The 14,467-nt window shown below is 39.2% G+C and overlaps 1 protein-coding gene across 1 annotated transcript; it reads right to left on the bottom strand.

The window, feature by feature from the left end:
- Nucleotides 1-1,411: 1,411 nt before the first annotated feature.
- kctd2 (potassium channel tetramerization domain containing 2) lies at nucleotides 1,412-14,039 on the bottom strand. The gene is made up of 6 exons (XM_073489580.1): nucleotides 13,368-14,039; nucleotides 10,374-10,482; nucleotides 10,164-10,255; nucleotides 9,915-10,010; nucleotides 8,594-8,719; nucleotides 1,412-6,969 (listed from the first exon to the last, which is right to left on the bottom strand). Exons 1-6 carry the CDS (start codon nucleotides 13,722-13,724, stop codon nucleotides 6,940-6,942), a joined length of 810 nt encoding a protein of 269 aa, XP_073345681.1. The 5' UTR covers nucleotides 13,725-14,039; the 3' UTR covers nucleotides 1,412-6,939.
- Nucleotides 14,040-14,467: the final 428 nt, after the last annotated feature.

The following is a 14,467-nucleotide window of genomic DNA, read 5'->3' as shown; positions in this document are numbered from 1 at the left end:
TTACATTATGTGTTACATTATACTTGTACTCCACTACGTTTAAGAGGTATTTTTTAATGCTTTTTACTCCACACGTTACAATTTTGCATTCTTTCCCTGCAAGTGATGGAATGTAACTGAGTACATTTACTCAAGTACTGTACCTAATGTACTTTACTTGAGTATTTCCATTATGTGCTGCTTTATACTTCTACTCCACTACATTTAAGAGGTATTTTTTATGCTTTTTACCCCACATATTATATTTTTTCATTCTTTCCCTGCAGTGATGCAATGTAACTAAGTATATTTACTTAAGTACAATTTTGTGTTATTGTTCTTGACCTAAGTATTTCTATTTACTGCTACTTTATACCTCCACTCCGCTGTTGATACTTAAGTACATTCAATATTAGATACTTTTACTCAAGTACTATTTGTATGGATGACTAACTTTTACCAAGTAAAGTAATATTTTGACACGATATCTTTACTTTTACTCAAGAATGATGTAGATTACTTGAGTATTTCCAGTTTTTGTTACTTTATACTTCTTCTCCACTACATTTAAGAGGTATTTTTTATGCCTTTTACTCCACATATTACAATTTTGCATTCTTTCCCTGCAGTGATGGAATGTAACTAAGTACATTTACTCGAGTGGCTACTGCAGCACACACTTAAGTACAATTTGGAGTTATTTGTACTTTACTTAAGTATTTCCATTTTCTGCTACTTTATACTTCAACTCCACAACATTTTGAGGCAGATATTGTACCCCTTTATTTGGAAACTTTAGGTACTAGTTACTTTGCAGATTACAGCCAAAGTAGTTTATCTTTAAATGTATTTAATACATTTCCATTAATAAAACCAACTTTTTCTGATCATCAGAAAATGGTATACAGTATTTTTACTTGTACTTTTGATACTTAAGTACATTAAATATCAGATACTTTAAGACTTTCACTCAAGTACTATTTGCATGGGTGACTTTCACTTTTACTGAAGTAATATTTCAACACGATATCTTTACTTTTACTCAAGTATGACTTTTGACTTATACTTCTACTCCACTACATTTCAGAGGTAAATATTGTACTTCTCACTATTTTACTATCACTCTCATTTACCTCGTCTTGCTATGTAGTCTGGGTATTATTTTCCCAGGTTTGCAGATGTCTGTCACTGGGAAAATGGTTTGTAAAATGTTTTTATACGCAGTAATGTAATGATTTTATCAGCATAAACAAAATGTCAGTCACCCTCTTCGTATATAAGTGGCAGAAGAAAATCTCGTCTTATGATTCACTGTATGTCGGTGACCTTTGACTAAGTAAGCAATGAAAATGCTGGTTGAACAAGTTTCAAAGGAGGATTTAGGTAAAACCTCTGACAACACGGCTTTGAACAAACAGTCAGTGAGCCACAGTTTTTAAAACACAGACACATTTTATGATTAAAAACCAGACAGGGTTTTGTTAAAATTGTTACATGTAAAGAAACAACATTGGTAGACAAAATTCAAAAAATATAAAATAAATAAAAGTGAAAACAAACAATCAGACAAAATGTTTTGTCAGCTTCCAAACATTTTTCTCCACAGTCTCCAATAACAATATTCACATTTGACATCAATACTGTTGATAAATGAAACACAAAGTAACTGTTAATAGGTGACATTTTTCAATACGTCTAAATGAGTGTACAAGTGTGCATGTTCACAAACGCATGCAGGTGTTTACAGATTAACTGGCAAAAATGATCCATGGATTAAAAAATCTTTTCGTGTGTCGACCTGCGGGTTGCGTAAATGCTGGAGAAACCAAGGTTAGGAGGAGGAGGAGGAGGAGGAGGAGGAGGAGGAGGGGGGACTGTAATCAGATTGGTTGGTTAATTTGCGCTCAAAGTTTTATTCTTTATCTACGATTAGGTTGAATTAGGTTAAATTGACATGGCAAAGATACAAAAGCAACAAAGAAACAGAACATGTGAGTAGAGAATATGTCGAGTTGTAGACCAACTGTTCCACACGAGAAAATCTACACCTACATACCACAGAGCCATGCCTTCCCTCTGCTCCCCCCACACCATGCATCACATACACTTTGCACTAACACAGAGGTCAGACAAAATCCAGTATACGACATCATAATCTCTAAAACAATGCATGCTCTCGTGTTTTCACGTGCCCAAACGACAGAGATATATATTTTCTTTTTCTTTTTTTTTTTGCAGATTTGTTAAAATTGCACATTATCTGTAGACTAACTAGTGCAGGTGAAAGTAAAAATCCATAATGGTCAAAAAATTATTATTTTTTTGTTTTAAAAAATGGGCTGCTTGATTCAAATGTTCAGATAATCACTCTGTTAAAGTTTAGCGAGGTCAGTGGTTCCCAAACTCTGGTGAGCCCTGTGACCAGTTCAACCAAGTTTCCTTTTCTTATTTAAATTATTTATTTATTTCCTCAACAAGTAAAACTTTCTGTTAATTCAGAAGAAACAAGATTATGCGTTTACAGCCAGTCTAGTGTTTATGTTGGGCTGTACCTAAAGCTAACATGCTAACATGGTATCATTTCTACCATATCAATCAACTTACTTTTGCGTGTTAGCATGCTAACATTTTACCTATTAGTAGTAAGCACAAAGCACAGCTTAGGCTGATGGGAATGCCGTTACTTTTGCTGGTGGTCATAAACCAAACCAGATTTGACGCGATGATGGCGCTACAAAAAACAGTCAACATTCTGGAGGACACGTCTCTGCTGTCAGAAGACCAACCAAACATAAAGCCATGCTGCTAACAAGGCTAATAACCAGATAACAAGGGCCAGTTAAGATAGCGGCTCTGTAGAACAGTGTTGCTTGCTAAACGCTAACATCAGCATGCTAACTAGTTTATGTTTAGCAGATATAATCTTTACCTTGATAATCAACTTACTCTTGCGTGTTAGCATGCTAACATTTTATCTATTAGCACATAACAAGATAACAAGAGTGTACAGTTTTGCTACTGACTTTGAGAATGTACTTGGGGGCAGTGTTGCGTGCTAAAACCTAACATTAACATGCCGACATGTTTATGTTCAGCAGATATAACTTGTTTAACATATAGTATGTTAACATTTTATCTATCAGCACAAAACAAGATGACAGGAGATTATGTATAACAGTGGTGCTTTGGGCAAAACATTAACATCAACACGCTAACATGCTCACATTGACAATGCTAACGTAACTGATGTTTAGCAGATACAATGTTAACAATGTTCACCATCTTAGTTTAGCAAATTAACATGCTAACATTGACATCACCAAGTTCAGAAGGGTTCATCCTCTGGAATATCTCAAATTTTAGATGGTCATTATCCCCAATCTAACACAGCTAATGCAAACATTAGAGGATGGGGGGGAAAAGCACATTACTCTGTTTTTTTTTCTTGGCTTTTAAATCTTGTTAACCATCTTGAGGACCCTCAGTTTGGGAACCACTGAACTATGCAACAAGGTAAGATAAAACTGGGTTCACAAAAGTGACAGGTACAGTATAAGTGCTTTAAAGGTTGATTACACACATCTAAAAATGGAATCGTTAGTTATGGCTTCAGCATGCAACTCAAGAAAAAAAGAAGCCAAGTGACGGCAAGGTTATAGTCAAATCGCTCTCCGCTAACAAGTGCACTGCTGGAGTTTTACTAAAAGAAGATACAAGCAGAGGAGGGAAACCTGCTTTGTCTGGTCTTCCTGCTGTCGATTGCTCCCTGCTTCCCTCCCATTTGGTAGTACTGTAAGCACAATGCCAACCCGCACAAGTGTTTACAGCAGATTCGGACATAATTTTTGTGTAAGGGATTGTGGGTGGATTTAGCTCAAAAGCAATGGCACAAAGAAAGCAGCTGTTAATCATTTTCAGTTTGTCGGTATCATAAAACATAAAATAACGCAGGGGGACAATGGATTTGTTTGGCTTGCCTTTCACTGAAACACTAACAATAGAAAACAAGCTAAAGACCGCATTATACATTGTACCTCAGGTAGGTGCCTCGTGGCTTTTTTAAGGTATGAGAGGCACCTCATGATAAGAGGGGAAACAACTGTGCACAACACAGGTCAAAGGCACAACACTGGACACAGACGAAGGGGAAACGACACCCAAGGTGCTTTGCAAAGGCCCAGAGAACAACAAGGGAGAAAAGGTGCTCCTCAATGAGACGTTTGGGCATTTTTAGCAGCACACGGTCTGCTCACGACTCAGATTAGCAGAATAAAACTGCACAACACACAGTCGAGAGGAAAAAAACAAAACAAAGAAGAAGTCACATCAAAGTTTGAGCTCTGAGGCCTGACTGAACAACGGTCAGGGAGCATGACAACAGCAAAGGTACAGTTTTTTTTTTTTTCTGGTTAAACGCATTCTTTTTAGTTCATGCTTGATATAACATAACTGCATCAAATATGTTCTTTATACAAAGACGGGTGATCAAAGTGATCAATGATAAAGATCCGACGCCCCTTGGCTTTTAGGGACAGTGATTAAAATGTGAGTTCAGTCTGAATGATGGGCAACAAGGAGATGTTTCAATTCTCCATCCGATATGTGTAAATATGGCTCAAACTTTGTATTAAGTCGATCATATGACAAGGCTGCATTCACACCAGTAACAACATTGGATTCACGTGTCTTTTTGTAGGGCGAAACAGTGAAACAATCAGTCGGTTAATTGATTAGTCGATCAACAGTTTTCTTATTAACTGTTTTAAGCTTTAGTTAAGTTAGTTAGGGAACAAGATACTAACAGGTGCCCACATGTTATTCATAACTTGTGGGAACCAGTTCTGGAACATGGGGGGAAAAAGTCATGAATCTTGTGGTAACAAGTTAGAGATCTTGTGGGAACAAGTCATGGATCTTGTGGCAACAGGTTAGGAATCCTGTGGGAACAGGTTAGGAATCCTGTGGGAACAGGTTAGGAATCCTGTGGGAACAAGTTACGTAACTTGTGGGAACAAGTTATGGAGCTTGTGGGAACATTATGGATCTTGTAGGAACAGGTTATGGAGCTTGTGGGAACAAGTCAGATCTTGCACATTTGAAGCAGAGGCCAATTCAGTTTTACTGCTTTTAAATTTCACTAACTTTCAATATTTGAAAACGATGTTTGGTTTTTGATCTAGAATTGAAGTCGTGACACCCCGACATGACATGTTGCTCCAATGTTGTTACAAGTCTTAAAAACATCTCTATCATAGAGAAACTTAATGTCAAGTATATTTCCAGAGAAATATACTTCAGCCAAGTTGGTACGCATCTGCTGGCACAGAAAAAAAAAAAGTCACACAACATCTGAAATAAAAGGCTTTTCTCTGAAGACACTTGCCATCTGCCAGGTTCACTTACAGGTATGTAAATTTCTGTGATAATGTAGGCTCAGGTATCTCAGGCCTTGAAGCGTGAGGAGTACAATTCAGCTTGCGCCACAGTTGCTACAAGTGCTGCAGAATGTAAGACAAGACAGTCGTCTGGGTGTGAAAGAGGCAGCTGCAAAGGGAGTGAATATTGGCATGAGAGTAGCACAAGGCCGGGGTGAAAGAGAGAGGGGGGGGGGTATTTTGAGGCAGCATACAAACTGGCCACAGTCCAATCCCGCCACGCCACACTTTGTCTGGACAAACGGCAACGACAGTAGTTTTCCTTATCCCTAATTACAATTTTAAGATATGCAAGAGAAAGTAGGATACCTAAGAGTTTTTTTGAGGAACACTACAGAAAACGTGCAGCTGAAAAACGTGTCATATTTCAGTCATGGACAGAAAGCAGAGAGGCACTGCATACACGTGTACTCACATCCATGTCACCGGGCGGGAAACCTTCAGGAAAACTTGTAATGAAAAATGATATTTTTTTTCTCCATCGTTTTAAATATGAATATGTAAATATATGACAACTATGATACAGAAATCAATAATTACACCATTTGCATTCAATTTTTCATATAATTTCATCATGTAGCCTATATAGATTTATATAGATTCCTCACATGCCTTGACAAATTGTACACAGGTGTAGTCTCTTTGAGTCTTTTCTTTTGCGCGGAAATATCCCACATTTTCAGACCAGATCGAGCCCGAAAACAGGGAAACAGGAGGAGTCGGACGCCGCGCTGCCGAACCAAGAAATGGCGTCTGTAAGATGAACGCTTCTCGCTTATTTAAGGATGTTTCTCAAGACTCAGCAGAGTGGAGGAAATGCTGCACCTAGCTGGCTCATGCGTCCGTCTCACCCTCCAGCTCCTGGTTCGGTTTGTTGTTTCCTCGACCTGCCTCAAACATCAGCGAGGAGCGCAGAGAGGGAGGCGGCGGGCGTCGACGCTCGCTCCGTGAACGGATTGGGGGTAAAGAGAGAGGCTCAGTCAGTGGAGTTGTGTTCATTCCTTTATGTCCTTTGTGAGTCCTGAGGAGATTTCTGCTAAGTTGACAGAGCCAAACGTATAAGAGAGAGGAAATATCCTGTCTGATGATGATAACGATGATGATAATGACTTATAGTAGCTCTGTGCTGGGCGTCCATGCACTGACAATAATAAGGGGCTACAATCAGCACCGTAGCCTGCACCGCAGTGACACTGACCATCAGATAGCTGCTATGAGGAAAAAAGCACTCTCTTGTATTCCCTTTTAAACTCCCCCTGAAGTGCTCCACAGCCTGCGATGGTGGAGGAGACGAAATGTAAAGACGAGTCGGGGTCGTGTTGCAGCGCTGGAGGAGAGGGGGGCATCGGGGAGCCCCCGCTGTGGAAAGGCACACCAGAGGAGGAGGGAAGGAGGGTGGTGATGGCGATGATGGTAGGGAGGTGGAGTGGGGGTAAACTCATGGATCTTGATGATAAACTGGAGAAAATGTTCATGTTATTGTTTTGTTTTTTGTTGATTAAGTGTTATTTAGCTCAGGGTCTCCTCACATCCGCGAGCCTCGCTCTTGAAGGATCTGTGAGGACAGAGGGAAAAAAAAGTCAGTTAAAACCTCAGAAACACCTTTAAGTCCTAAACTGATGCACAATAATTTTATTTTGAAGTTTCCCGTTCCAGTCGAGGCTTAAATCTTAAGGTGACTGTGCTTTTGCCATCAGGTGCTTTGAAACAAACTACCTGAAGAGATAAGGCTCGCACAATCAGTGACTTCTTTAAAAATCCCTACTTGAAACGCATTTCTACAGACTTGCTTTGATGTTGCGTCGCCATTTAATTCATTCTTTTTCTTTTGATCTTAGTTTAACTTTATATTAACCTGTTACCATTCCTGAAAATTCATGTTAAGTTATCCTAAGACGTCTATCAGTCTAGCCCAAAGTCAATCCAAAACTGTTGTTGAACCCAAACAGTCAAAAGCTCTGTAAGTGCTTCTGTCATTGATCCATAGGAGTTTGAGCACTGAATTATTTATTTATAATGCCAAAATAATCATGCAGATGACCCGTAACTGCCCCTATTAGCTGGGAAACACAATGGGTCCACATCATATAGTCTTACATGGTCCAAGTTTCAAATGTAATGTAACACTAAACACATGTTTTTCTCAGGAAATATCCATGTGCCTCGCAAAAAAAACAACCTTTGTGATCTGAAAATACCCCTGCCTGAGAGTAACAGGACCATAAACTCACTATAGTTCTTTATTTCCTTATTTACACTAATTTTGTGCATAAGAAATAGTCAAAAACTAATGCTTAGGTGGAAAAACAGCATATTCAAAGAAAAAAAACTGAATTTTCAAGCTTAACTTACCTTGACTTGGTTTTGGTTTTGCTTCCGCTTCTATTGCTATAATGCCTGATTATGTGTTTCTGATTATCCTGCTTTTATTTTTGCTTTTGTTAAGTACTTTTTTGTTATATAAATAAAGTGATTACCATTATTATTATTTTCTTAAGCTATCAAAGTATAAAGCTGCTGTAATCATTGAAGTCATTAATGAAGCAAAAATTCCTAATATTTTCTGGTTCAAACTTTCTCTTTAATAGGATTGTAAGTCGAATGTCTTTGGCTATTGACATGTTGGTGAAAAGCCTTGATAACCTTTTTAAAGACTAAAGAAAACAATTGTTATTTTCAGCTTTACTGGTGATATTTTATATTTTTCTTGTTGTCAACAAACCCCATGAAAAGACCAGAACCAGCAATGATTTAGTCTCAAAACGTCCCGACTTCCTGTCTGTGGCTCTCTAGTTCCTACTGAAAGTGTAAATCTATTAACATCTCACAAATAAACAGTTTCATTCAAAAGGGGCCGGTAATTTCCTAAAACAGCTGGGCATTGTTTTTAGCAAATGTTACTCAAACAGGACAAAGGAGTGCATTTGTTGGATTGTTGTTGCATTTCCTGCTGTGGATTGATTCACATTTGGTTCTCGAGTTCACTGGTTTTAAAGCTTTTTTGCCTTATGACCCCTTAAAATAAATAAAGAGCCTGTCAGGCTTTCAGTCATCATCAATTTACAGTTGGTTCTGGTCTTTTCACCGGGTTTGATCATTATAACAAAAATATAGATTAAATATAGAATATATCGTCAGCCTCATCCTTTGAAGTGACTCATGTGCAGCAGATTTCTCACCTTGGCCTTCTCAGTGGGCTCGATGACGATGCCGTTGGTGGAGTTGTTGAGTTCCCGGGAAACTACACATAGAAACTCCGCCTGGTCCTCGTTGCCGTAGTTATAAGAGGAGCCGATACTAATGAGCTGAGGAAAGAAGGCGAAAGACAGGAAATTGTTGAGGTTGTGTCAGTGGCAGAAATATCCACAGTGTATATAAAAAGTTCTCTGAACTAAATATATTCTATATTCTGGGTAAACAGTTTTTTTTCCTACTCAAATGTGACTATTTTTCAGCTTTTATAGGTTATATACATCTTTATAAATTCAATATCTCTGGGGTTTTTGTCTCAAGACATCTCCTTCACCTCCTGTCATATGTAACAGACATTTTTAACTACTTTCAGACATTTTATAGACGCAACTCACAACAAGGTCTGTGGATTATCTTGACTAACCAGGTCATGATTTCTGCAAAGTGACATTGCTGTTGACATTTTTGGATGTATGTTTAGCACCACAAGCCGAGTGCCATCCAGCTCCATTATATTTGAGCGAAGACAGACATCTCTACGGCCTCTACGGTCCCTAAAACTCGACAACTCACACCAAAACAATCTAGATGGATAATTATTTTGGGGTGAACTGAAGGACTTTAACTGATGGAAATATAATATTGTCCTTGTTTTAAATGCAGACCTGTTTTATGAGCAACTTTATGCAAACTTTGAGCCGAAGTTTCACATATCAGATGGAGAACTGAAACATCTTGCTGCCCGTCGTGCAGATACATCATTTTTTGAATAAAGAACATATTTGATCAGCTTCGTTAGAACAGCCAAGTAATTTTTTTTTAACCAAAATGCCAAAATTTCCTTGGCTCTAGCTTCTGTTGTGGTTCCAACTGTTAATAGTCTGTGATAATGAAGTCTCTTGAGTGCGATAATAAATTGAATATCTTTGGGTTTTGGACTGTTGGTCGCACAAAATGAGCAATTTGAAGACGTCACCTCCAGAGCCGAGGTGACATATTGGATTGTTTTTGTGATTTAAACAAAATAATCTGCTGATTAATCAAAACACAAGGGACTTAATAAGTAACAGCCTTAAATATGAGCAGACACACCATGCCAGCTATCAGTGATTTTTCCAATACTGACATTTCAGTCGAAAACAAAATAATATTGATGCTTTAAACTCAGATCTACATCTTTATTAAACTATTTACTGGCTTTCAGCAATAAATATCTTAGAAGTCAGTGACTTTACATTTTGGGCTTTTCTCCAAACTGCATAAACTAAAACCTGACAAGAGAAAAAAAAAAAGCTGCATTTTCTGCACCTGCTCAAACTTCCAACCGTCCGACATGGTTGAGACCATCTGTGTGAGTTCCTCCTCTTGGCACTGTAGTACCCGATACACATGCTTCACGGGGCCCTGAGGGACACGACAGGAGCACACACACAAAACAACATCAATGATCTGAACACAAATAAAACGCTATTTTTGGTTGTATTGTACCAGTCTGGTGAACAAATGTATTCTATTCTCGGTCGTCTGACCTGCTCGCATCGTTTTGGTTTTCTGTACCTGAGATGTCCGGTTCTCGTTGTCCCGTATCCTTTCTTTAACCAGCCGCACCAGAGATGCGATGTTGTAGAACTCGGCTTCCTCGAGAACACCTGACACACACAAAAAAAGTGGATCGTCAGACATTGTTTGGTCTCTAAATTTACCGACAGATACGACTCTGTATGATGTTTGAGAAAAATGTAACAACAGAAATCAAAATGTTTTTACCTTCCTCAGCCAGATTTTTATCCATGATCAGTTTTCCGTGCCGCAGGTAATTCAGGATTGGACCGAAGTATGTGGGGTCCCTGTCGATCAGGTAGGCTCCTGTCTCGTCCTGGAGGGACACATTAAGAGTTGATATTAGATCAATGCCCTTCTCTGAGTATAACTGAGGAACTTGCAACTTGTAATCAAACCCCTATGCAAATGGAAAGTTCTTAATAATGTACAGAAAGTTGGCCGGGGCGCCGAGAGAGTCCTCAAATAATAAAAGAATGGTGTGGACAGAGGATCTTCAGAGAGACAAAGCAGAAATGGGAAATGCAACTCCTGAAAAACTCAATGAATTAAATCCTAATAACGCAGACGGATGAATTAAATGCAGAACAAAGAAAGGAACCCAGTTTCATTGCACTTGGAAGTATAAATACACACAAGACTGTTGGAAAGAAATAATCTGCACAGTTTCCAGCAACGTCCACAAAGAAATCCCTGTACACCGTCAGAGATTTGTAAGTAAGTGAGTTTGTTCATCTTTGCACAACATAAGCGAAGTATCTTAATGTAAGAACCTGGATTTAAATTTTATTTTTACCATTTTGTAAACTATCGTTGTTGCTTCTATCTACACTGATCGTTCATGGGTGGTCAGGTGAGATGTTTCGAGGGAGACTTAAATGATGCATTAAACCCACATTGAAAAAATAATGTACCATGTTCAATAGTGAGGAGGATGTTAGGATTTTAAATCAAGTTCACTAAATGTTAAGTTGGATAAAGTCCAGAGATAAGTTGGAGTCGAGTTGGTGGACAAGTTTTCTTTCGATCCTGCTCGGTACATATTAATCATGGCACGACAGTGACGGTTGCCAGACTGCCACTTGAAACTGGCAAAGACATTCTCGGCCTTTTGTTGATTTCAGTGCCACTTTTTAATATACAAACAAATAGGGAGAGCAAACAGCCAAACAAGTGTCCCCAAGATAAACTTATTTGAGTTTTATTGCCTAAGTGATATTGAAATATTGCTGTCATGCTGCTGTTGCAGTCACTAAATCGATTTTACTTAAGATTCAAATTCTGTAAATTGTCAGATTAAACACAAGCTACAAAGAGTTTTGTTCAGTTGCTGTAATAAAGCTTTTAAACATTATTTGATGTAACATTTTTTATTATAAAACTGATGTATAACTGCAAAAATTACAAAATATAGCGACCATATTTTCCAAAACTGATGCCCGGTTACCAGCCTGACAGCCACTTTTAAAAGATACTGTTGAGTCCTGTCAATTCTTTGATTAAGGCTGCAACTAAACATCATTTTCATTCATTTTCACAATTAATCGAGTCGTTTGGTCGATTAAATGTCAGAAAATGGTGAAAGTGACAGTGTTTGTTTTGTTCACAACCCAAAGATATTCAGTTTATTGTCATAGAGGAAGAAAGAAACCAGAAATATGCACTTAATACTGGACAACTCACAAGAAATTACTGCGGCTCAATTTTAATGACTAAATCTAAGGGATGTGTTTTTTTTTAAGCTCTCAGGTTTTGGTTTGTCTTCACTGTTGCACCACGAACACTTGCAGCAAACAGAGAAAATAAAATAAAATACTTGCAAATAAGGGCTCTGCTCTTTCCCCCTGAAGGTTAAGTACATTACGTCTAGTTAGCTGAAGCTTTTATCCAAAGCGACGCACAATACGTGCACCCAACCGTGTGGATACCATCCCGAGCATGCAAGAATCATGTGCAAGCACATCAGCTTCATCAAATATGCTGCGCCGCTTCAAGTTCTACATTTAGAAACAATAAGAGAGTTAATGTTTTATGTCATGGAAGAGCTTTAATTTTTCATGACGTTGGCAGAGGTTTGTCTTTGTGTCAGACTATATAACACTGCAGGAAACAGCTGAGAGCTGCAGTATTTATCAACAACTGATTAGTTGATGCACAGAAACGTCTGCTTCTCCTTTCTAATGTGACGATTTGCTGCTTTTCTTTGCTTTATGTCATTGTAAATTAAATATCTTTGAGATCATCTTTAAGTCACGTATATACGTGTATGAGACACTGCTGGGATGAAGCACAGTCCCGTCTCTAATAAATACGTTATGTGGTAACGGATCGGCGCAGAGAGTCGCGTACTCGCCAACACCGATCCCAGCATTTTATCTGTATCGGAGGCATCTCTGATACCGGTGTTGGTGCCAGAACGAGCCAATTAATATCACGTCAATGATTTCAACCACATCGTCCACCTGTAACTGAAGCAATGCCTCAAAACATGCTGGAATCAGAGGATTTCGACTTTCTTTCTTAAAAATAAACTCAAACCCATTAATCGCTTGTCAAAATAGCTGGTGATTGATTTGATAAGCTGACAACTAATCGATTAATCGTTGCAGCTCCACATCATGATATATTGGAATATATCATTACTAATATTTAGGGACGCACGATATGTATTTTTTTCCGCCGATACGATAACCGATAATCACCTGACTCTCGTGGCCGATACCGATAATAGAACACCTGCACACCTGAGTGCACCTGTGTGGCTCTACACAGGTGCAGCAGTTTGACGTTACGAGCGCGACAACAGTGCGTTTGTTCTTCTTCTTCTCTGTGTTTATTGGCCGCTCACAAAACAACTTTAAAGGTGCATACCACCACTTACTTGTGTGAAGATGCTGCACTTGTTAAGTCGACAAAAGCAATTTGGCTTTGTGTTATCGGCTATGATTGACTGCCGATATCCGATAATGTCAATTTTCCATTATCGGGCCGATAATTCATCTGTCCCATATATATCGAGCATCCCTACTAATACTATGATGGTGAATAAGTGGCAGCAATGACTAAAAATAATATAATTACTGAGACAAATGGATATTTGATGTGCCACACACTCATTTTTCTTGATTTTTCTGGGTCCATATAATGTTTAAAACAACATATAATCCGAGCTGGGCCCATGTTGGGACTTTGTGCACTCACTTTGTCAGAGTCCAGGTCCGGGTCCTCTTGGCACAGGCGGAACAGGAACGATTTCGGGTCCCTGCACAGCGTCTGTTTGGTCGTGATGAAGTAGGTCCCGCCGACGTTGAGTCGAACCCAGCGCGAGCCCGGCTTATCCACCGGTTCGGACGGGGAGCTCGGGCTGCTCTTCCCCGGGAACCCGAACACCGAGCGCCCGCCGCTGCCGCTCGACACCCCGCCGGGACTGAGCTGGCTGCTCCGCGGCGGAACCATGAGAGTGGGCGACGCCAGGCGCACGGAGCCCCGGACGTCGCGGTGCTCGGGCTGCTCTATGGTGCTGGTACCGCTCGGTTCCACAACATGCAGTTCAGCCATGTTTTTCTTCCCGTCTGTAAAAACACACACACACACACGATTAGCTAACGATACACTGCGGGGAAGCGATTTCTCTCAGCCGATTTGTAAACAGAGCGAGGATATTTTTCTCCGACGGGGACGCGGACATCAGGGCGTTGCTGCTCGCACTCGACCGCCTCTCGCTCCGGAGCCGAGGATCAACACGCAGATACGAGTATCAGAGGCTGCACGGTGTCCGCAGCATCGCCTTTAATCGTTTCTCCGCCAGATAAATTGGTCATTCTTGGCTATTCAAACGTTAATCAGAGAAAAAAGGCAATTCTTCCGGGTTGTAACGTGATTACTGTTTACTTCCGCTATGTCATCTCTTTTCAAAATAAAAGCCAACACGGTGATATGTGCTCGGAGGAATTTTATGTTTTAGTTTGTTTTTTGTCTGAAACAATTTAAAAGCCGAATCATTAATAAACAGTGTTGGGCAAGTTACTTTAATAATGCAATATATTATATATTACTAGTTACCTTCATTTTAAAGTAATTACGTCACAATATTACTGTCTGTGTAGAGTAATAAATAACTTGTTACACTACTTTTTAGTTACTTTCAACAAAATGCCCAACAATTAAACAGCCTAGATGTTTTTCAAATAAACGAATGTCCTTTGACACAGAGATGAGCAGGCATACAAAGGATCAAAGTCTGATATATTATGAGATAGGAATAAATATTTTTAATTGTAGGCTCATTCATATGAAACACA

This window comes from Pagrus major, chromosome 20 (genome assembly GCF_040436345.1).
Source record: "Pagrus major chromosome 20, Pma_NU_1.0".
Classification (NCBI taxonomy): domain Eukaryota; kingdom Metazoa; phylum Chordata; class Actinopteri; order Spariformes; family Sparidae; genus Pagrus; species Pagrus major.
Note: the sequence above shows the minus strand (reverse complement) of the source record. Positions and strands in the feature narration are given on the sequence as shown.